A 22,105-nucleotide genomic window follows, 5' to 3' on the forward strand; every position below is an offset into this window, starting at 1 on the left:
CCAAGGGATCTTATGGTCCTTATAAAACCAAAACAGATCACCAGAGACCGACCTGATTTCAGTACAATCCATCCATACAAACATACATACACACACACACACACACGCACACACACACCCGGTAGCCCCTCATTACTGTGTGTGGGGCTCACTGAGTTTAGCCATCGGAAAAGAAATGGCTCTTTGTGTGAGTGTTTGACAGAAGCTCCTGGGAGTTTCCTCAGGGCCCTGCTCTGGAGTGGCAGGGAGAGATGGAGAGGGTGAAGGAGAGAGGAAGAGAGAGATGAGTGGATGAGAGAGGAAGAGAGGGGGAAAGAGGAGTGAAACAGGGAGGAAGAGAGAAAGAGCGAGGGGGAAGAGTACATGAAAGAGGAAGAGAAAGGGAGGGAGAGAGGGGGAGAGGGGAGTGAACAAGAGAGGAAGAGTGAGAGGGAGAGGAGTGGAGGAGAGAGGAAGAGAGAGGGAGAGAGGGGGAGAGGAGTGGAGGGAGAAGAGAGAAGAGAGGGGGAGAGGAGTGGAGGAGAGAGGAAGAGAGAGGGGGAGAGGAGTGGAGGAGAGAAGAGAGGGGGGAGTGAATGAGAGAGACGGACAGAGAGAGGAGTGAAAGAGAAAGAGGAGGCATGGGGGAGAGGGAGGAGAGAGGGGGAGAGAGAGAGAGAGAGAGAGAACTGGAGGAGTAAGAAGAGGGGTGAGACAGAGAGCAGTGGATGGGGAGAGAAGGGAGAGAGTGAAAAAGAGGAGTACAGAGAAGAAGGGAAAGAGAGGGAGAGCTGAGAGAATGCCCACTGTGTTGAACGGCCACGCCAGAGAGGAAGAAGACAACAGCAGGGAGGGGGAAAAGCGACAGGAGAGAAAAGGAAGGAGGAGAAGAGAGACAAGGCCAGCGGGCAGTGGCAGGCGTGGGAGGCTGGATGAGAGAAGAGAGGGAGGAGGACGACAAGGGGAAGAGGAGGAGGAGAAAAAAAAATGAGACCGACAAATGACATGGACGGAGGTGTGAGGGACAATGAGCATCTGACACTAACACCCACAGAAGGGTCTCGGCCTCGGGTCACTCTGTGTGTGCTTGTGTGTACGCACATGTCTGTGAGTTGATGATTGGCTTGACCAGGAATAAGTCTCTCTATGAATGGAACACTTTTGAGATTAACCACGCAGCTTTTTAAATTCAACACACACACACACACACACACACACACACACACACACACACACACAGAGCTACACACAACAAGGGCCACTGAAATAAGATAGAACGATCCAGTATAAGTGAACAGCTCTCCGAACATCAGATCCAGTATAAGTATATACTGTATACTCTTTTGATCCCGTGAGGGAAATTTGGTCTCTGCATTTATCGTAACACCCCCAATTATCACCACTTTTGTTCGGAAATTTTAAAACAACGATGTTTTTTAACACTTCAAAATAACATCTGCTAAATGAACCTTACATTTTTCAGCAGCCATAGGATTTGAACAAAATCTGGTTTGGTTCTTAACGGAACATTTACTGCCTGAAATATCCGATTTTTGTTTACCATGTTCGGAGTTATAATGCTGGCCCTTATAATGGTACTGTTTACGCCAAGCCAACAGCACATGAACGTTTACCAAGTTCGATGAAAAAAATTCCACTGGAGCTCCAAGCGGATGTGTACACGCAGCCTTACAACACTGTTTACAGCCCTTCGAGTCACGGTAAAATGTCATTTTAGGTACATAGCTAATTTAGATACACCTATGGTGTGGGTGCTTGCGTTTGTATAGAAATGGATATTAAGTGACACATACACGAAAGACGGCGGACATATGGGACCGACGGTAATAGGGGGAGTTCCGATACAGTTCCCCGGGCCAATCCATGAGTATGCTCTCCTGTGCAGGTTCAGAGGCCCAAGGCTAAAATTCCTCAAGTGTGACAGCATTCTAGTGGCCCATGAGCTGCTGCTGCTGGTGGTGGTGGTGGGGTTGGGATGAGAAGGTTTGAAAGGGCACAGCGAGGCAGCCAGATTAATCTACAGAAGCGCATTCCATGGCTTGCTTAAGCATGACTCACTTTGCAGCCTTCCCCTCCCGCTCCACTCCACCCCTGCTCTGTTTCACCTCGAGGTGTTTGAGGGCTGCTCCTCTCTGTAATCTCTGGCATGGTTAGCCTGGCCATGCTTCAGCTAGACAGGGCCGTGTGTGTGTGTGTGTGCGTGTCTGTGTGTTCATTCGTGTGTTCATGTGTGTGCAGAACAGGCACATCTTGTGTCCGTTTGTGTATATGTGCTTGAAAGCGAGAGAGAGAGAGAGAGAATTTCTGTGTGAGAGAGAGAGAGAGAGAGAGAGAGTGAATTTCTGTGTGAACGCACATCTGTGTCTATGTGCGAAAGAATGTGGGAGAAAAGGAACACGTTTGTTAGTGTGTAAGTGATTATGCAAGATGTGAGTATCTGTGTATGCATGTGTGTGTGTATATATATATATATATATATATATATATATATAAAAACTGTGTATCTTGTGTGTGGTTGATGTGGGTTATGTATGTGTTTGAATGCATGCATGAACAAACTATGTTTGACAGATACAGAACAAGGGTTTGATGCATATGTGTGTGAGAGTAAAGAAATGTGCATGTGTGTGTGTCTATGTATGTGTGTGTTGGTGTGTCCCTTTCTGGTTCAGCACAACACCCCCCCCCCCCTACCCCACCACCCTCCCCTCCGCAGGCCTTCTCGCCACAAGAGTTAGATGACTATGTCCTGGACGCCTGCCAACGAAAACTTACAGAACCACTGATGTAAGGTGTGTGTGTGTGTGTGTGTGTGGGGGGGGGGGAAAGCTTGGTGTGTGAAGAGTGTATCCCTCCGAATGAACCCAAGATTGGAGAGGACCTTTGGTGCTTTACGCTATATGCTAATTAGCCTATTGATCTGTGTGCTTTTCTCAGGGATATAGGATACACCTTTGCACTGGGGATAGGATGGCTGGGTTGAGGTGAAGGGTGAGGATACCTGGGTGTGTATATGGACCCCTGCACGTGCAAGGACATATAGCAGAAGCATATAGATTTCTAAGTGTGCACACACATATTTGTACTGGGTTTGAAAATGTGTGGGCGTGTGTGCTTTTGACAATGCATAGGTGAATGGATAACTAGGTCATCCCTGGTTTCTCTGAATTTCTGTGCATATGTGCACACAAGTGGGTAGCTTTTGGGAGTGTGAGAGTGTGAGAAGTAAATAGGTAACCAGGCTATACCCAGCTTTGGAATGTTTAACCTGTCCTAGACCATGGGACATCTGGCAGGTAATAGCTTTTGAGCAAGCTGAACGTTGACTGTATTTCCTTTTAGAGATCAGGTGTTAAAGCATGACTGACTCATCTAATGCATCCATTTGGTGTGTGTTCTTTTTCATCCCATGCTCCTCATGCTCTTACCACTCTGGCCCTTCATTAACAAGAGCTAGTCACTACATCCTACATTCTAACTGTAAGTGGTCTATCTGCCCGCTGTCAGAGTAACTGACTTATTATCCAATTTGCTGTCAAAAAATATCATGGGAATGAATGGTCATCCGTCAAGTGGGAGTGCCTGCAAAGCCTACAGATTGCTTTAATCAGCACCATACCTAAACGGCTCACCTCGGACACTCAACCACATTTTTTCCTTTCATTTTCCATTTTCATGTGGCTTTGAGAAAAAGAAAGGGGGGAAAAAGCGCCCAAACACCCTTATCACGAGTGCCCACAGTGCCCAGTGAGGTGGCATCCTGGGATCGTAATGCCTGGCGGCAGAGGCTGCCAGCGGGTTCGCCCGAGTGCTGTGAGCATGCCGGCTAATGGACAATAAAACCACAAACTCGTTCTGTCTCCATCTCGCTGAGGCTCATGGTTAAATGATCATCATTTTATTTCCACGCGCTATGACAGCGGAGGAACGGACCCACCCCCACCCTCACTAATGGTACGAGACGAGGAAGGAGGGAGGGATGGGAGAGACGCCGCCATGGAGACCGATGCCTACCGCCGTTTCTATGGCTGTTCTGCGGTGGGCACGATGCCAGGATCCAGCTGGGTGGGTGGTTTTCCACGATGTCGGCATTTACAGTGTAGCTGGGAGAGCCCGTCGAGACAGCTGGACTCCCCGTCACAGCAAGAGATACAGAGAGAGAGAAAGGGAAAGAGAAAGAAAGAGAGAGCGGTAGAGTGAGAAATAGAGAAAGAGAGAGAGATAGAGAGAGAGAGAGATAGAGATATAGAGGAATAGAGATAGAAAGAGAATGAGAGAGAGAGAGAGAAAGAAAGAGAATGAGAGAGAGAGAGAGAGAGAGAGAGAGAGAAACCCGTCATTGCAGAAGGCAACAACGACACAAGGGGGGCCTGTTAAATGAGTAGCTATTACCGCGACAGGCTGGCTTTATCCTGTCAGCACGACAAATGAAGCAGGCGCTGGTACTGGGCAGCAGTGGGTAATCACAGAACACACTGGCATCGCGTTGCTCGCGTCAGCTGAAGACAGAAGAGGCTCTAAGCGAGGCCTATCATCAAGGGCTCTGAAACTCCTGCAGCTCTCTCTCATTAGAAATTGCCAGTTTCTGGTGGCAACACAAAACGGGCAGAGAGAAAATGAAAATAACTTGTCAAAAAGCTGCAGATTGGTCCTCTGGGGCAGCCGTGGCCCACTGGTTAGCACTCTGGACTTGTAACCGGAGGGTTGCCGGTTCGAGCCCCGACCAGTAGGCACGGCTGAAGTGCCCTTGAGCAAGGCACCTAACCCCTCACTGCTCCCCGAGCGCCGCTGTTGATGCAGGCAGCTCACTGCACCGGGATTAATTCACGGATTGGGTTAAATGCAGAGACCAAATTTCCCTCACGGGATCAAAAGAGTATATATACTATACTATACTATTATACTCTCGCCATGCTCTCCACACACCTGTCCTTCCTCCCGCATCCCCCTGGGCTCTCTAGGCAACTGTGTGAGTGCCGTGCTTGTCTGAGCATCTGGGGGCTGTTATTACTTCCACTCTGTGATTAGGGCCCATGGGGGAGTCCAGGACACAGTACTCACTCTTACATGCTGGGTCGCGCACATGCACGCACACACACACACACAGAGACTCTCTCTCTCACACACACACACACACACACACACAAATGTTGCAATACTGTGCTTTCAGGAACATGGTTTAAAAAGATGCATAGTTAGGTATTGTCTGAAAGTAGATTATTCAGGCAACTTTTGGACACATCATCACTGACAAAAAAAAAATCTGAACAATGAAATCCTCCATATGAGCTTGGGTAAAGCAAAAAAAAGTATTAGATACTTGAAATGTAGAAATAACAAGTGTTACACTGCTACTTTCTGAAGGTATGATGTGATCAAATTCCAGTGTGTCACATAACTGTGGATATATGAGATCTAAATGTTAATTGAGACCCTCATAAAAAGTAACAAATTTGTGTCCTTTACACAAATGTGTTTATGTGCGAGGACAGATGTAATTTGCAGGTGCTTGAGAGGATGGGGAGGGGTTAAGGAGCGGTCAGAATATTTGCTAGAGTAGGTGGGTGCAGCAGCTAGAAAACAGCCTCATCCACTCCTCCTCCTTGGTGCACCTGACATGAAGTACAGCTTACTGTGTACTTTGTTCTTTGTTTTTCTGCATGTTTCTTTGTCTTTTTGCAAATGTCTTACTCAAGCGACCTCCTGCTGAAGTAGGAAAAATGTCGCGCTCTGACGAAGAGAATGAAAACAGGTTTTTTTTTTTCTTTTTTTTTTTTTTTATCTCGCCGACTAGCCACCAATCCATCAAGCGCCAGCAATGGGCCTTTCAACCAAAGCTATTTATTTTCTCCATTCCTGTACACCACTGCAACAGTCCACAGAAAGTGGGGCAGGGAAAAAATAGGCTCCCTCAGCCGTGCAGACTGATTTCATATGCAAGGCTTAACTATTTTAGAAAATGCTTTCCTCAGATAAGGACCGGGGAGGATCCAAGCAGTCCATTTAAGATGGATGGCCGCTGCTCAGATGCTAGACGAAAACAGATGACAAGGTAGGTCTGATTTTGAGGGAAAGAAAGAAAGAAAGAAAGAAAGAAAGAAAGAAAGAAAGAAAGAAAGAAAAAAATATTACCAAAGGAAACAGTGAGAATGACAGTGGGAATGAGAAGATAGAGAGAGAGGGAGGGGGGGGAGCAAGAGGGTAGGAGAGAGAAAAGCGCTACTTACCACCGCTGAGGAGTTCCATCACCAGCCAGAGCTCATCCTTCACTACAAACGAGGTGTAGTAGGAGACAATGTTGGGGTGGTGGCACTGGCTCATGGCCTGAATCTCTTTCTGTGGACAGATAGGAGAGAGACACACCCATCAACATCTCAAACCCCACATGGCCGACCACAGGAGACGCCATGAGACGCCATCTCCTGCTCCTACATCTCCTCCTCCTCCTCCTCCTACCATGGGTTTATTTTTTCAAAACATTTTGCTGAATCTGCAATCAACATGCAAAAAAAAAAACATATAGCCTGCATAATAAGTTAACTAATTGAATTTCCTTGCGCTGGAGAAAACAACACTGGAATAATGATCCCGTCCCATATGTCCTATAGCCAACGTCTAACCTAATTGTGACCCAATTTCCACCTATATCCTTCACTGATTGGAGATAAACCAGACCTCTGGTCGAGTAATCGCACAAAGCCATCAAAACACACTGTGCAGTCACCAAATGTATGGCCAGATGAGCAGATATGGATTTGTTAACCAATCATAACATACAAATGCACGAGCCTGCCTTTCTCTCTCTAGGACATTTCTCGCACTAATGATCTGAGGTAGAAAATTGTCACCCTCGGAGGCAAACAGGACTGCTGCCTTTCATTAGGTCATATAGTGGAACTGATTAACTGAAGCAGTCCTCTCTGCATGTGCGGCCGGCTACTCCCTGCGGATTGGAATTAGCGACTAAATTTTTTTGCTCTCAGCGCCGCGGAAACAACAGTGTGCCACGGCCTTGGTCAGCCACCACCGAGATAACGCGCCAAAGATATTTGCACTCCACAGGTGGCTGCCGAGCACTTCTTCACCCTCTCTCTCTCTCTTTTTCCCCGTGACAAGGGGGAAGTTGCTGTCTCCCAGTAGGAGGTAGGCAACGCCGAAAAAACAAACGAAAGCCAGACACACACACACACCCCCACCCACACTTCAATTCCACCACAATTCCAGTTAAACTGAACAGGACTGCAGGATGGGAGGCGTCATGGTTTACCAAGAGGGAGGAAGGGGAAAAAAAAAGATCTCTTAACATTGATTTTTTTAAATACATAACAACGATTAAAAAAAAACAGCAGGCATGCTATGACCCCCACACACACACACACACACACACACACACACACACACACACTCTTTAGCAGCTTCGTGGTGGTGTGTCAGACTCCAGCGGCTTGCAAGAACAGAGCAAAGCGCTGCTGCTGTCAATGCTGAGGTAATTCCACTGGAGCGGGCCAATCTATCACTCCAGCTCCCTTCACAAGCTCGTTTAACAGATGGAGTCGCGCCCCCCCCCCCCACACACACACACACTATATACACACACACACACACACACACACACACACAATTCACTATTTGATCCACCACCTCTGCCTATTTAGCTCCGTTTTGCAGATAAGTTGTATTTACAACTCATGTGATTCTGTTTAAGGTGAAGACAGCGCTTACATAACGCTTCAAACAGCAGCATGAGAAAGCAGAGAGGTCCTATTCTGAGCCAGTCATCCTGGGATGGCTCCAAACATCTCCCCCAAAACGATCAATCTATCGACCGACCCGTGAGTGAGTGAGTGAGTGAGTGAGTGAGTGAGGCTAATTTAATCCTGTCCTCCCATTATCGCGACATGCACACTTTAGTGAGCATCGCGGTCTCTACTGACTCATCACTACTGAGCCAGCAGCAATGGACCGTGCCGTCATGGGATCAGTCAGTCAGTCAGTCAGACAGACAGACAGACAGACAGACAGAGCTGCCTGGGCCTCAGCAAGAGTTAGGTCATGTGAACCAAATTCTAACTCTCCAGATGCATAAACAATGACAACAACAGCAGCAGCAACAACAAACAACAACACACACACTTCAGGCCCTGCTAATCAGACGGCGCCTACATAATCCAGGAAGGTCTGAAAAGAAAGCCATGTTAAGTAAGAAGTCAAAAGCCTCTAAATGAATGATAAATTCATAAATTTCACTATCCTGGAAATGTTCCAGTGAATTAAAAAAACAAAGTGCCTCACTCTGAATCATCCGTCTGTTGTGAATGAATACGGTCAACCCACTTTTCTTTCTCACCCCACCCAGTGATGAGCTCAAGTGTGGACTTGAGCTTATAGTTTCCAGGAAGCGATGACAACTTTGCCCCCACAACTAACCCCCGTGGATTCCACACAATGTTATATTTTACGCTGGTGTGAGGAGGGAGCCGCTGAATGAAGATGGTGTGTGTGTGTGTGTGTGTGTGTGTGTGTGTCTTCCTGTTCAGCTCTGTGACCACAATCCTCAATTCAGAAACACACACTTTTTGTCTATGCAACTGATTTCCCTAAGTGCCTTTGTTGCTGTGCACGGACAGACACGACACACATATATTGTGCTTGCGGCGTCTTCTCTCTCACACACAGTTGTCACTTTGCACAAAGGCGAGCAAACGGCCGGCTGGGCTGTTTCTGGGCAGCTGTGGCACTAATTTAAAACACGGTATCCCTGGCAATCGTCCATCCGACGGCCTGACCAATCCAGGGAGTCCTTGTATAAACTCCCAAGCTGATTGAGCAGGGGATTTTTGGGGGAGAAGAAAAAAAAACTTTTATGTGAAACAAAAATGAGTGTGTAAATTCAGTACTAGATGCAACCCCCAAAACACACACACACACACACACACACACACACACACACACACTCCTCTTACCACCACAAATGCTGGATTTAATTATCAAACAATTCAATCACTTCCCGTCTGCCGGCTCGCTTGTCTCCACACAGCCCCCACACCCAAGCCCCCCGCCCCTCAACCCCACGGTTCCTCCCTGCATTTGGAGGCGAAGGGAGGGAACAATAACAATGACACCAGCCCTGCGGCTACAGGGCTCTGGGCTGGCGGTTCAAACGGTCGACAGGATCCGCGGCGGCAGCGATCTTGTCTCCTCTCGCACACAAAAACTAGGGGAGTCGGCGGGTTGGAGCCAGCTAGCGCAACTACCGCTCGTGTTGGTAGTGGACAGCCACAGGCCAGGACACGACAGGACAGGGGAGGTTTAGGGGAGGTGTGTGTGTGTGTGTGTGTGTGTGTGTGTGTGTGTGTGTGTGTGTGTGTGTGGGGGGGGGTAGGGGGCACGCCACTCTCCCAATGCATGGCACTGAGGGCCTTTGTTCTGTCATTGTGCGCCTGTAGAAGTGCTCTCTTCTTACATCCTCCCTCGGCCACTATGGCAGTGTGTGTGTGTGTGTGTGTGTGTGTGTGTGTCTGTGTGTTTGGACTGAATGTCACTGGCTCTTTTTCAATGTGATACTTCCCTGTGATTACTCATCAAGGTCCCCTGACACACAAACACACAATAGAGGTTTTCAAGTGCTTAAGTTGTTCTTTTTTTGTTTTGCAACAATAAGCATGAAACAGGGCTCAAGATGTTCCAGATATTGACATTACAAATGTAGTGACCTATTCATTCTTCTGTAGTGAAATTACCAGAGGAAGCGAATCTAGATGCAACGACCTGGTTGCTGCCAATTATAGGGCATTTTCCATTAGTCGTCTGTACGAAGTGCTCCCGGATAGCATTCTTCACAGAGATAAAATCAAGAACCAACCCATTCTTAAAAGAACAGCCCGTACAAATAAACCTCAAAGCCAGATCTACACTAGTCACTGGGAAAGCCCTCTGCAAAAGCAAAATGCAACAGGACATATCTAGCAATGGTAGTGAAAGTGACACTACATTCATCAAGCCTCCCCAGGAGTCAGATCTGCTTCAAAATGTAATGGGTACTTCCTCAGCCTTGGTTACACCGCACTGGTATTTTATACAGGCTACTCCCAACCAGACAGACAAAGAGGGGGGAAAATCAACACACACCAAAAACATAACCGATAATGAGAAAAGTCAGACAGAGAAAAACATACAGCGAATAACAGTGTCTGAGTATGACTACTGACTCAAGATGGACGGGCTTGGCCTTTGATTACGTAAAAAAAACTTCCCGGTGGGTAAATGCAAAAAAAAGCCAATAAGTGACAGAAAACAGATGGTTTGCTTGTTGCACTGAAACTGAAAATCAAAAGGAAAACCAACAGTCATAAATCAGATTATGGTTAGTATCCATGACTGTACTCACAAGTACACCATTGCTCATTAAATGGCAAACTCCAATGGAAACAAGTGCGAAGAAATAATGAGCTTCAGTTCCACCACTATACTTGACCATGACCTCTCAGTCACCATGACCTGGGACTATGGGCCATGGTGTTTGTTTATGTTACACTGTACTGTTGCCAGTTACACCATGACATTTAGCACGCCACAACCTCTCACGCATGTAAATTTCATTTACAAACACATCCAACTCAAAGCAAAGGTCAGAGGCTATTATTGTACAGCCAGTTTGCCTGCTTGCTTTAATTCTATCCCTTCTAATCTCTGACGACAGGACACTGTTATGCAAAAAATGTGGCGCATTTCAACTATGCCTATTTTCCCCGGCAGTGATTACCAAGGTGGATGTGGGTTACGGAAATGAAATCTGGCAAGCCAGTCAATTACACAGCCGCATACCAGGGAGCTCTTCCATCCTCATGTGTGATAAAACACAGACCAGGCTCAGCCAGCAGGCGCAGCAGTGACAGCCTGTCAGGCACTGGGGAATTCCCTCATCTGTCTCGGCCAGACAGGCTCTATCACCGGCACCAGGCGCTCAACAAACGAGCACGATGCCACTCACTGCCAGGCTGCAACAACACTTACGGGCCTACGGGTCTTAGTTTGGGTACATATTCCTCGCCCCTAACTCACTGGAACACGTTTGTTGGCTGTAAGCCCCATGCGTACGACAATGCGTGGGTAAGCGTGCATAAAAAAAGGGGGTGGGAGGCTGGCTATGGCTGCGGACTCCTGCCAAGACCACACCTCGCAGCAGAGTGATTAGATACAGGACGGTTGAGATCAGTGGCTTCAACATGTGAAGTCAGGCGTGTGTCAGAACGCTATGGCATCACTGGATGCTTTTCCCCCCCCAACGAAGACGTCTCTTTCACATCATGTAGCAGATGTGTGCTGAGAGTCAGGGTTTTACTTTCCAGAAGAAGGTTATGCATCAAGTTGCATGTCTTAAAGATCACATGATGGAGCGTAATGGTAGAATAATAGAGCTCAATAGAGTAGAACAGAATACTCTATTAAAGTAGCATTATTCACAGACAGTATAGACAACATAGACTAACTCTGAACTTCATCAAGAATAAGCCATGAATAAATTCAGTTGTTCCTACATTAAGTAAAGAAATAGGTCTATATATTAAATGTAAGAGCTTAATAAGCATTATCGTAGATAAAATGAAATCCTGAACTACAATATCAACAACTATCAAATGCTGTAGGGTCAACAAATGTGAACACCACCATCTATTGCAATTCATAGTTAATTGACATCAACAACTGCATGCAACAATTTCTAATTAAGGGGAGTGGTGATGTTAACTGCCACGGGATAACTGTACTGCGTGCTTTTCCCTTGAAGTAGAGGCGTCCGGCCGGAGCAGGCAGACACGCTTGGGCTCTCATTGTGCCCGCTCAGTGGGCAGCTGGGCCTGCGGGGGATGATCTCATGCTGAAAGAAAGGCATCCGCGGCAGCTGCCGACGCCCGGCCCACCTCTCATCTAACCACACACACACACACACACACACACACACACCACACACACACACACACCCTCCTGTCTGCCCGTCCCTCAGCCCCTCGCCTCTTGGCTCACGGGTAGGCGGAGGAGAGAAAACAAAGGCACGAGCTCTCGTTTCATTAGCCTGGCACTTGATCAGATCAAAGGCACGTCTCATCGTGAGGGATGCCACGAAAGAGGAAGAGAGAGAGAGAGAGAGAGAGAGAGAGAGTGGAAGAGGGCGGCAGTTTCGCTGAGTCAGTCACGCAGACCCCCTAAATGGCACCTGTGGATAGATCAGAGCAAAGGCCTCCAGCATAGCGCAGAGAGGAGGAGACTGAGTGACTAACTCATGGCAGGGTGACGAATGAGGATTTTAATCTTTATTATCATATGTGGGATAGGAAATGAATGGCAGGCAGATAAGTGAAAGAATTCACTGTGTCTTATAGAGACGGCCTTACACACATGCACCATGTATTCAGATCAGTCTCCTGATAATCAGACCTGACTGTCTAGTTCATTCACTTTGTCGGTTACTACTGTCGGCACAACTCCAACCAACAATTAAATACCTTAACACACTGACTTGCTTCCTGAGCAACACATAAAAAGAATGTTTATGAAACCTATAGGCTACGCCCAGTGATTAAATAATGTGCAATATTTATGAGTGGTTGTAAATGTTTACCGCCCATCTACAACAACAAAGCTTGGTCCATGTAGGCACGATCTTCAGCTCAGCTCCCCATGTGATAAGGAGAGACGAGGAACGCACGTCGCCTCCCGTCACAATACAGTCATGCCAGCCTCATGCTGGCACACACAGTGGGGCCTCTATGAAAGCCCCATTACATCAGTGAATGCCCGAGCCATACTGTGCACAAGGACGGCGAGAGCACACACTCCCTCTCTCTTCTGCCGAGGGTCATCACACGACAGATGCACTCCGCACGATACTCCAGGTCCCTCCACATCAAATGACGGGCGGCGTAAATCTAGGAACTGCTTCCTAGCTGAAAGAGCATTGAAATGATCTAATCCTTTCTAGGAAAGGAGTAGGGGAGGTTGAGGTTAGCCACAGCAGTGGTCCAGAAAGTATAGCCTACCCCTAATCTAAATGATGTGGGGGTACAGACTACAGAGGGAATCTGGGATTCATTTAATGCTTCCTTGAGATGTAAGTGGGAGCCCAACAGGAGCGGTGGGTGGTGGGGGTGGTGGAAAGGGGTACCAAAGTCAAGAGGAAACCTGACCTCTCGGTTTTTTCCACTCTTTCCAAGAATCTTAGCCCCCCCAACATTCACCCAATTTATCTTAAGAGGGCTTTGATTTAGTCAAGAAGGGGGAGAGAGAGTGCCAGAGAGAGACGAGCCAGAGAGAGACATACGAGAGAGAGAGAGAGAGAGAGAGAGAGAGAGAGAGAGAGAGAGAGAGATAAAGACTCCATTCACTGGCCAGTGAAAAACACACGGCCACTTGGTGTCCATAACTAAGCCAGCAGTGCTGCTGGCTGCTGCTGCGGCTGGTGGTGGTGGCACTAATATTAGCATGGAGGGTCCTTCTCCTTCTCCTCTGTGAACAACGAAGCCCACAGCGGGAGAAGCCAACCTCTGGGTCCCCCAGCTGCCCCTGTCCGTGCTGCGCACCACTAAATCACAAATACGAGCTAATAGCCACTCGCTTCCCAGAGGCCCCACAGCGCAGCACGAAGCAGCCCACTCCTCCACTTCTGACGCCCATCCCGTCCTGCCCAAACCAAACCCCCCCCACCCGATTCCTTCAAATCCACCGGTCACGAGGGATCAAAGAAGCAGCTGACATTAAAGCAAGCCACTGCTGACACCACAAGGCTACACTTTCAAAGGGCGGGTGACCTTTCAAAGTTTTCCTTTATAGGTTTACACAGCACAAATTATCTTAATGAACAAGATGGAATGCTTCTAGGACGTCATTTATCACTTTATATGCAGTCATATCCATCCATATGGGAGAATTCCTTAGGAAGTAAAGGGGGAAGTTTTACTGGCAACCACAAATGTTCACTTGGGCTGACTTGCTCAAATTAGGCATAAAAAAAAAAAAATAATAATAAATAAAGAAATAAAGAAATAAAAAAGGGGGCAGCCGTGGCCTACTGGTTAGCGCTTCGGACTTGTAACCGGAGGGTTGCCGGTTCGAACCACAACCAGTAGGAACGGCTGAAGTGCCCTTGAGCAAGGCACCTAACCCCTCACTGCTCCCCGAGCGGCGCTGTTGTTGCAGGCAGCTCACTGCGCCGGGATTAGTGTGTGCTTCACCTCACTGTGTGTTCACTGTGTGCTGAGTGTGTTTCACTAATTCACGGATTGGGATAAATTTCCCTCACGGGATCAAAAGAGTATTTATACTTATACTTATACTAAAGGTAACTAAGCATCTTAGAAACACAACTCTACCCTAATTGTTTATGCAGTTTGTTATTTAAGAAAACACTATTGTACTTATCAAGGAGACTACACAGGAAACTATGACATAGGCTGGACTACGGTAAGTGATTAACAACGGCATGCACCAAAGCACTCTTCAAGGGATTTAGTGAGAGTTTCCTGGCACGACCTCCTTGCTTGACATAAGAACCACTCCAGTGTTGAAGTGCTCCAACTGATTGGGCCAAAGCAAGACAAGCGATACACAAAAAGACTGTCCTCAAGGCAACCTCTGCTCCATTTAATACTGACATTTTTTTTGCGTCACATTTCAGCAGGATGAGTCCTCCAAAAAGAGAGAAATCTATTAAATTCCTATGGAATGCTTGTGTTATGGGAGTTATTGTAAGGATATAACATAGGCCTAATAACATGTGATTCTTTACTGAATTCCTTTACAGTTCACCCAACAATGTTCCACACAAGAAAAACTATACAGAGTTTCTAATAGCAAGCTGACAGCCACAATACACAACAACACTTTAAATGCACCAGAATAGTTTCTAGGCATGCTGTTACAAGAGGTGTGAGTCAATTTCATAGAAATTATTCTGTACCAGGAGTTCATCCATGCTGGTCTGACATTTTTCCAGGTTGATGCGTTTGATGGCCACCTTCTCCTTCCTGGGCACACAGTAGGCGGCTTGGACCACGGCGGTGGCTCCGCTCCCTGAAACAGAAAAAAGAAAGGGGGAAGGAGAAAGAACAGGATTAGATGAGTGGTGGGTGCCTCACTGCAGCACTGCCAGCAGCACAATGCCCTTTGACAGCTACAAACGTGAGCTAATGGGCAAAGCCCCCCCGCCGCTCGCAGTATTCTGTGCCGCTGCTGTCTGATCTGTCCTCGCCAAGCCCATCTGCCCCACCGGGTGGTGGTGGTGGTGGTGGATGGCTTGAGGGGTTATTGGAGGAGGTTTTGTGCTTGGCAGGGGTGGGCATCAGCGTTGGCTGCACACTTTCCGAGGGACTCAGACGGGCCCAGCACCCCAGCTGTTCGTTTTTCTTTCAGGCGCTGTTTTATGCCAAAGCTTCATCACTTATTTATCAGGCTACGGGGAAATAAGCTGATGGGGGGGGGTGGTGAACCTAATGCACCCCCTGCCTCTGTTGCTCTCTCTAGCCCTCCTTTCCTTCCTCGTTTTCTCTGCTCATCTCTCTCACTACCTACTACCCTCTCTGCCACTCTCACTCTCCATCTCCACCCCTCTCTCCCTTTCTCTTTGTGGTTCTCTTTCTTTCTACCTTGATTCCTCTCTTTATATATCCATAATATGGATTGGGGGCAGCCGTGGCCTACTGGTTAGCACTTCGGACCTGTAACCGGAGGGTTGCCGGTTCGAACCCTGACCAGTAGGCATGGCTGAAGTGCCCTTGAGCAAGGCACCTAACCCATCACTGCTTCCCGAGCGCTGTTGATGCAGGCAGCTCACTGCGCCGGGATTAGTGTGTGCTTCACTTCACTGTCTACACTGTGTGCTGTGTGTGTTTCACTAATTCACGGATTGGGATAAATGCAGAGACCAAATTTCCCTCACGGGATCAAAAGAGTATATATACTTATATCTCTCTCTCTCCATATCAATTCCTGTCTTTCTATTAGTCTCTCTTTAAACCACTCCATTGCTCTTTTGAGCCAACACGAGAGGGTCATTACATCCTGGCACACATTTTATACAGTGGCCGAGCACTCGCCTCCAGGTGCGCCTAGAACTCCCTGGTAGATTTCTCCTGACTAAGGTCAGTGGCCAGTAGGGCTGCAGCTAACGATTATTTTCGTCCACATTTTAGTCCAGACACTAAAGATATTCAGAGGAGTAAATTAAAGGAAAATTACGGTATTTAGCACTTTGAGTCCCTTTTCTGGTTTGTTTTGACAAGAGCATGCCTGTAGGCAGCCACTCTGACTAGTCAAAGGCGATTCAAAACGAGTCAGAAAAGTCGAGACAGGACCAATCATCCAAATTTCGATGTCCACCACTCTAGTTCATCTAAAACAAACCAGAAAAGGGACTCAAAGTGCTAAATACTGGAATTGTCCTTTAAGTATTGAAAGAGGTGAACTCAAGAGAATTTTAAGTAGCTTCCTTTAAGATGACATAAACCAATTAACAATTACCAAAATAGTTGGCAATTCATTTGACAGTCAACAATTAATCAATTAATTATACAGCGTTAAGGTCACTGGGCAACTGACACTAAACTCCCCATTTAGACTTGTGACAGAGAATTCCTCTGAAAGGTGCAGCCAGACAGATGCTAATCCCAGGTAGCTAGTAGGCTAGCTTCACGGTGTCTGTGGGACCACAGGGAGGTGAGAGAGAAAATGTTTTTATTCTGTTGCTCTTTTTTACATAGTCTATTACTAATATTGGTATTTATTATTGTTGTAGTTATTATTATTATTATTATTATTAGTAGTAGTAGTAGTAGTAGCAGTAGTAGTAGTAGTAGTAGTAGTATTTAGGCTTATGACTGCTTAAAACGGTTACTTTTAATGTTAATGTAATGTTTACTAAAAAGCATCTGCTAAGAACTATACAAATATACACAAGTAAGGTGCAGGGACTCCTTTGGTCAATTAAAGCGAGAGCTCATCCTTAAAGACTGATTTGCCTAACTGTTTTGTTGGTGCAATCCTGATTATAGATCAGACATAATTTATTCAACATCAACATCATATATTCAAGCTGACAGAGAATAAAACTAGAAAACATGTAACTTCCCTTTGCAGCACAAGGGAGTCCACATACCATAATACAGTCAGAGCTTGTGACCGCCTTGGGCTAATGCCTAGTTTGTACCTGGTCATTATTACTCAAGAGAACCTTCAATACACCATGATCATCTTCTTTGGTGAGATCAAAAAAGGTGAATGTAGCAACGCTGTGGCTCTGGAAGGCGATCATCATTAATTAACAAATGTGCTGATCTGCCTTTTCTCTTCACATCTCTTACTCTCTTTTTAGTCCCCTTATACACACACAGAGAGACATAAAAATTCAACTCAGCTTGGTGCAGGCCTATACTCTGCATGTGACATTTTTACGAGCACATTCCATTATGGATGGGGGTTTCATCTCCCACAGTATATAGGAATTCTGTTCTCGAGGTTTGATCAGCTTTCGTCACTCACCCAGGCCCACTGTATGCCAAGATATTAACAAAGTCTTCATTGTTTGCCATTTTAATTGACCCAGCAGGGGTACTATGGATTAAAAAAGGAAGGAAAAAGCAGGCAGTAGTTCTGATTTTAATTAAAAACTGAAATAGTTTTTGAGACATGACATGCCTTGGCCTGCCCAAAAAACATGAGGACCTCAAATGGGCTTAGGCTAAATGTTTTTATTGCACAACTAAACCCCACGACATACTCTGAACCCTGTGACTAAACAAACATAACATGTAGGATTTATGGACTGAAATAAAGTATATTTCCTTACCATCTACGGAGACCTTTATACAACTCAGGTTATGTAGCCTGAACCAAATGCAAAACCACACTATCAATCAAGGACAGTCACAGTAAATCAAGCAATAAAGTTATAAACTGTACTCCACAATGGACATATCAGTTGAGGCTGACGGAAGTGGTCACATATGACAGACATAAAGACTAGATAGACAGTTAGTGTGCTACGGGTGGTAACAATCGCGTTGGCCTGCCAGCATCCACACAGAGGTCAAGTGTAAATTCCCACACATAAACAAACAATCGGTCGTCATGGAAGAGTCGACTCGACACCCATCACTGGGGAGAGAAGGTCACGTCCCAACAGGATGAGCCTACTGTAAGTGATGCTCCAAACCAACTATCTGGGTCAAGGGCTTGCAGGTCACAAAATAGACAAATAGAAAAATCGGAATGACGCAGTCCCAGCTGTTATTGTTATTTCTCAAAATATCAGGTCTCTCTTAAGTTAACCTAGGCTTCCACATTTTCTACAAATCCATGTTCTAATAAAATGAAAAAATAGCAGCAGATTCATTTTGAAGAAATGTCCTGATTTGATCTGGCCCGCAAGCAAATGAAACTAACCTCTTACAGAGAAACCCTTTAATGAACCCTCCCGCAGCCTAACCGGCTGAGGCTCCATTGCGCTGGTCTTCCGACATTCTCTGAACTAAAAATCAAAGGCGTCATAACTGGAGGAAGCGCTGCGGTAGTTAAGCGGCTTTTGAATATATTCAAACAGGCACCTAATCAACTCAGCTCCCCGATAACGCACATTCTGAATATCAAACAGGCCTCTGCAGAGCACTCTTGTTCTTAATTGTATTTTAGCATAGCACAGCACTGACACAATCACAGGTTGGATATGATTCAATGTGTTTAATGATATTTTCTTCACTGTAAGAAAATGGGCCTTTGACTTCTTGTTGTTTGGAGTGTATCTCTGCCATCACAGAGTGTTGAGTGCATCTCCCCCTGGGTGTGAAACTATATGCCTGTCATATTGCCAACTGAAAATTGAAGCAGTGTGAATGCACTGAAAATATTTATTTTGTTATGAGAGCACACTATAGAAGTCATGGAACAAAACGCTCACCATAAGCCTGGCAAGCAACGTTGCAGGCTTGACTTGCTAAAAGAAACAGAAAAGTAGAAAACTGTTGTTTACTGTCGACTGGGACTGCATTTGCTGCTATTGAGTGCAGATTTCAATGAAGAGTGTCCAAATCAAATAATTCAATATTTGGTTACCAGGTCACCACATTAAATGAAATTAAGCAAAGAAGAACCAGCTGACATAACCCAACTGAGAGGCTTACATGAGCAGATCAACGCATGCCAACAATCAGTACAAAGCTATGCCACTAAAAAAGGGGAGTAGAGGAGCCGAATATAACACTACAAGATAAACTACTGAGGCTCTATCCTTCACTGGAACAGCTAGCCCAATTCAGAATTTGACAGTCAAGTGGTCACCTTTTTTTATATTATTACAACATAATAAAGGAATGATAGTGTCATGTTTTATCCTATGCCCTGTATTCCTAAACCTAAAGCACCTTCCACATTCATTGGCACCCCTGGTAATCAAAAGTTACAAACATCATACTAAAACATCAAAAGTCACAAGTTACATTTTGTTTGCAAGATTTTCTAGGGGTTCTAATATAATATTAGCCTGGGTGTTCCCATGCTGCCCCTTCCTGATTCACGCTGCTAAGGCAGCCTGAGACCATGGAGTAAATTTTTAGCCTGAGATAGGGAAACAATCACAGAACAGGGGAAGCAAGGCGATGATGACTATTTTGTTTGATAGACATCCGATTTTCTAGGGGATCTCATTTTTTTTCAATATAATATTCCCAGGCTCATGAATGTTTTGTTAAAAAATATTTTTTTATGTATTATTTTCTTTACACAAGAAATGTGCTTCCCTTCAAGGTTGGATTTTTCCTCATTAATCTCATTGTAAAACTTGTAAAAATGACAAATGCCAAAAGATCTTTTTCAATACCTCTTTTAACTTTTTCCAGGGGTGTCAATAATTATGCGCTGTAGCTGCAGATTTGAGATTACAAATGGTTTGAAATCAAATGCTGCCACAAGTGTCTAAACCTTAGAGAGACTACTCTAAACGAACTGATGAATGTTCTTATCTGACAACTAGACATGGCATCCATGGTTTATGGTAAATTTGGGAGACCAAAAGTGCAAAGTCATTCAATGAGCAAAGTGTCACATGCAAGAACTAAAGCTATCGTGGCATATGGGAGCATTGAGCGGACCCACCGTTGTTTGGATCTTGCTCATAAAATTAGCTTTAGTTAGACTTTACAGCTTAGACTTCGCACATACCGTACTGTATGTTTTCAACTTTTGAAATTTAAAAGAGGGTCGCTCTTCACTTAAATGCACTGCACTTAATACATACACAACACAATATTGCCTTTCACTTTTGGTCACATTGTGGCACTGAACTTAACACAGGTGTGGACAGGGAGAAGACCTGACATGAAGAAGTGATGTTCTGCAACTTGGGTGCCACAGGAAGAGACCAGCATATGTCAGCTGTCCTTCAAGGTTGCATAAGGTCGCATGCACTGGAATAGCCTGTGTCAGTGACAAAAGGAAGTGAATTTGTGCATGTCTTGTAAGCGGCGTATCCGTGCAAATATTTCCACTGTCAAAATGTCAGGCTCCATATGTTCAAATGGCTCCATTCCCCTATTGGCTGCAGTCACCAGTCTGAATGTTTACTGTCAGGAAGAGGCAAATCCTTCCATTTCTCTTGTTCCTCTTTGAAGCACCCTCATTAGACAGGAGATGGAAGTCTCTGGGGGGGACAGCGAAGAGGAGGCCCTAGGCTATATTAGGTTACCACCCAGAAGCGGTCTCAAAGGCAGGAGCCCCTGAGTCACATTTAGTTCAGCTTGATATCATATTCCTGTGCAGGAAACTGGCACAGAGGACCACACACATACACACAGACACATACACACATACACACACACACACACACACACACACACACACACACATACACACACACACACACACACACACACACATTGTGGATTACAAAAACTTGATCTAATCTGAGGTAATGCTGCTAAACAATTAAAATGCTTCAGCGTGAGCATCTCGTGTTCAGCTGAAAGCAGATACTATTATTTGCCTTCTTCTGTCTAAAAAAAAGTGAATTTGACACAGTAAACTTGAAAGAATATTCTTGATCTATACATCATCCCTTAACTGATGTAGATGATAGTACAGAAGAGGGCAAGACTATGATGTCTACAAGCTAGGAGGAGAGCTGCATGTGATCTGGATTATTTAAGCAGCCATGGGCATTTCAAACTGAACCGATCTGGGCACCTCAGTTGTGGAATCTGCCTCCCCTGTGTAGTCTGACCTGAGAAGACCCCTCTGACACTCAACCGCAGGAGAGGGACTGTCCAGCTCCCCTCCAGGTCATAACACAACAACTGTGCGGTAGTTACACCAAATCAAGGAGGTAATGCAGACAATCGCTGCACTGAAGCTAGAGTCAGGATATTAAGCGTATGCCTATGGCCTCAAGCACAGACCTAGTTTTCAACAAACACATTAATTCTCTAGCAACTTTGAACGTTGGTTACAGAAGCAGAGAGGGAGGGGAAAAATCTGAATGATATTAATTAAGGCTCCCAATATAACTCCTCTGGGTTCAGACCAAAACATCAGGCTCTTTAGCAGGATAAGAAGTCAATGCTCTCCTTCTTCAGAGTCTGTTCTCTCTGTTTGCATATCCTGCCCTCCTGGGGCCAAACCCCTTGGCTGACGTCAGCGGACCTTTATTACATTTCCTCGGCATACCCCACACACATTCCGCACATTATTCCAAGGTACAATGAGAAATGTCGCACTTGGCTCACAATCACCACCAGTTGCCACCTAACAGAGAGAGAGAGAGAGAGAGAGAGAGAGAGAGACAAAGAACAGATAGACAGAGGCAGAGGAAGAGTAGTTTCAGAACAGTCCCGAAATCCTGACAGAACCCAGAGGTTAACGACAGTGAATGAACACAAAAGGTGCTTGGAAAAGCTGTGTTAAGAGAGAGGCAGACAGATGTGACTCCACTCCAAGAGCTACGGCACTCTGCCTTTGCCTCTCTAATCATCGCCTGATCGGAGTCACAACCCTGCAACGGGACACCCTTGGAGTTTAGATGAGGCAATGACTAAAACATGGTTGCCAGTGGATACACAATAACACAGGACAG

The 22,105-nt window shown here is 45.8% G+C and overlaps 1 protein-coding gene across 2 annotated transcripts in view; it reads right to left on the reverse strand.

Moving 5' to 3' along the window:
- The window catches only part of oxsr1b (oxidative stress responsive kinase 1b), a 61,510-nt gene that overhangs the window by 32,354 nt on the left and 7,051 nt on the right, over positions 1 to 22,105 (reverse strand). For both annotated transcript variants that reach the window (XM_048266135.1, XM_048266134.1), the window contains exons 2-3: positions 14,951 to 15,063; positions 6,228 to 6,336 (exon numbers count right to left, since the gene is read on the reverse strand). In XM_048266135.1, coding sequence (XP_048122092.1) covers positions 6,228 to 6,336; positions 14,951 to 15,063 — 222 coding nt within the window. The remainder of the gene's footprint in view (positions 1 to 6,227; positions 6,337 to 14,950; positions 15,064 to 22,105) is intronic.

Source organism: Alosa alosa, chromosome 16 (genome assembly GCF_017589495.1).
Source record: "Alosa alosa isolate M-15738 ecotype Scorff River chromosome 16, AALO_Geno_1.1, whole genome shotgun sequence".
Taxonomy (NCBI): Eukaryota; Metazoa; Chordata; class Actinopteri; order Clupeiformes; family Clupeidae; genus Alosa; species Alosa alosa.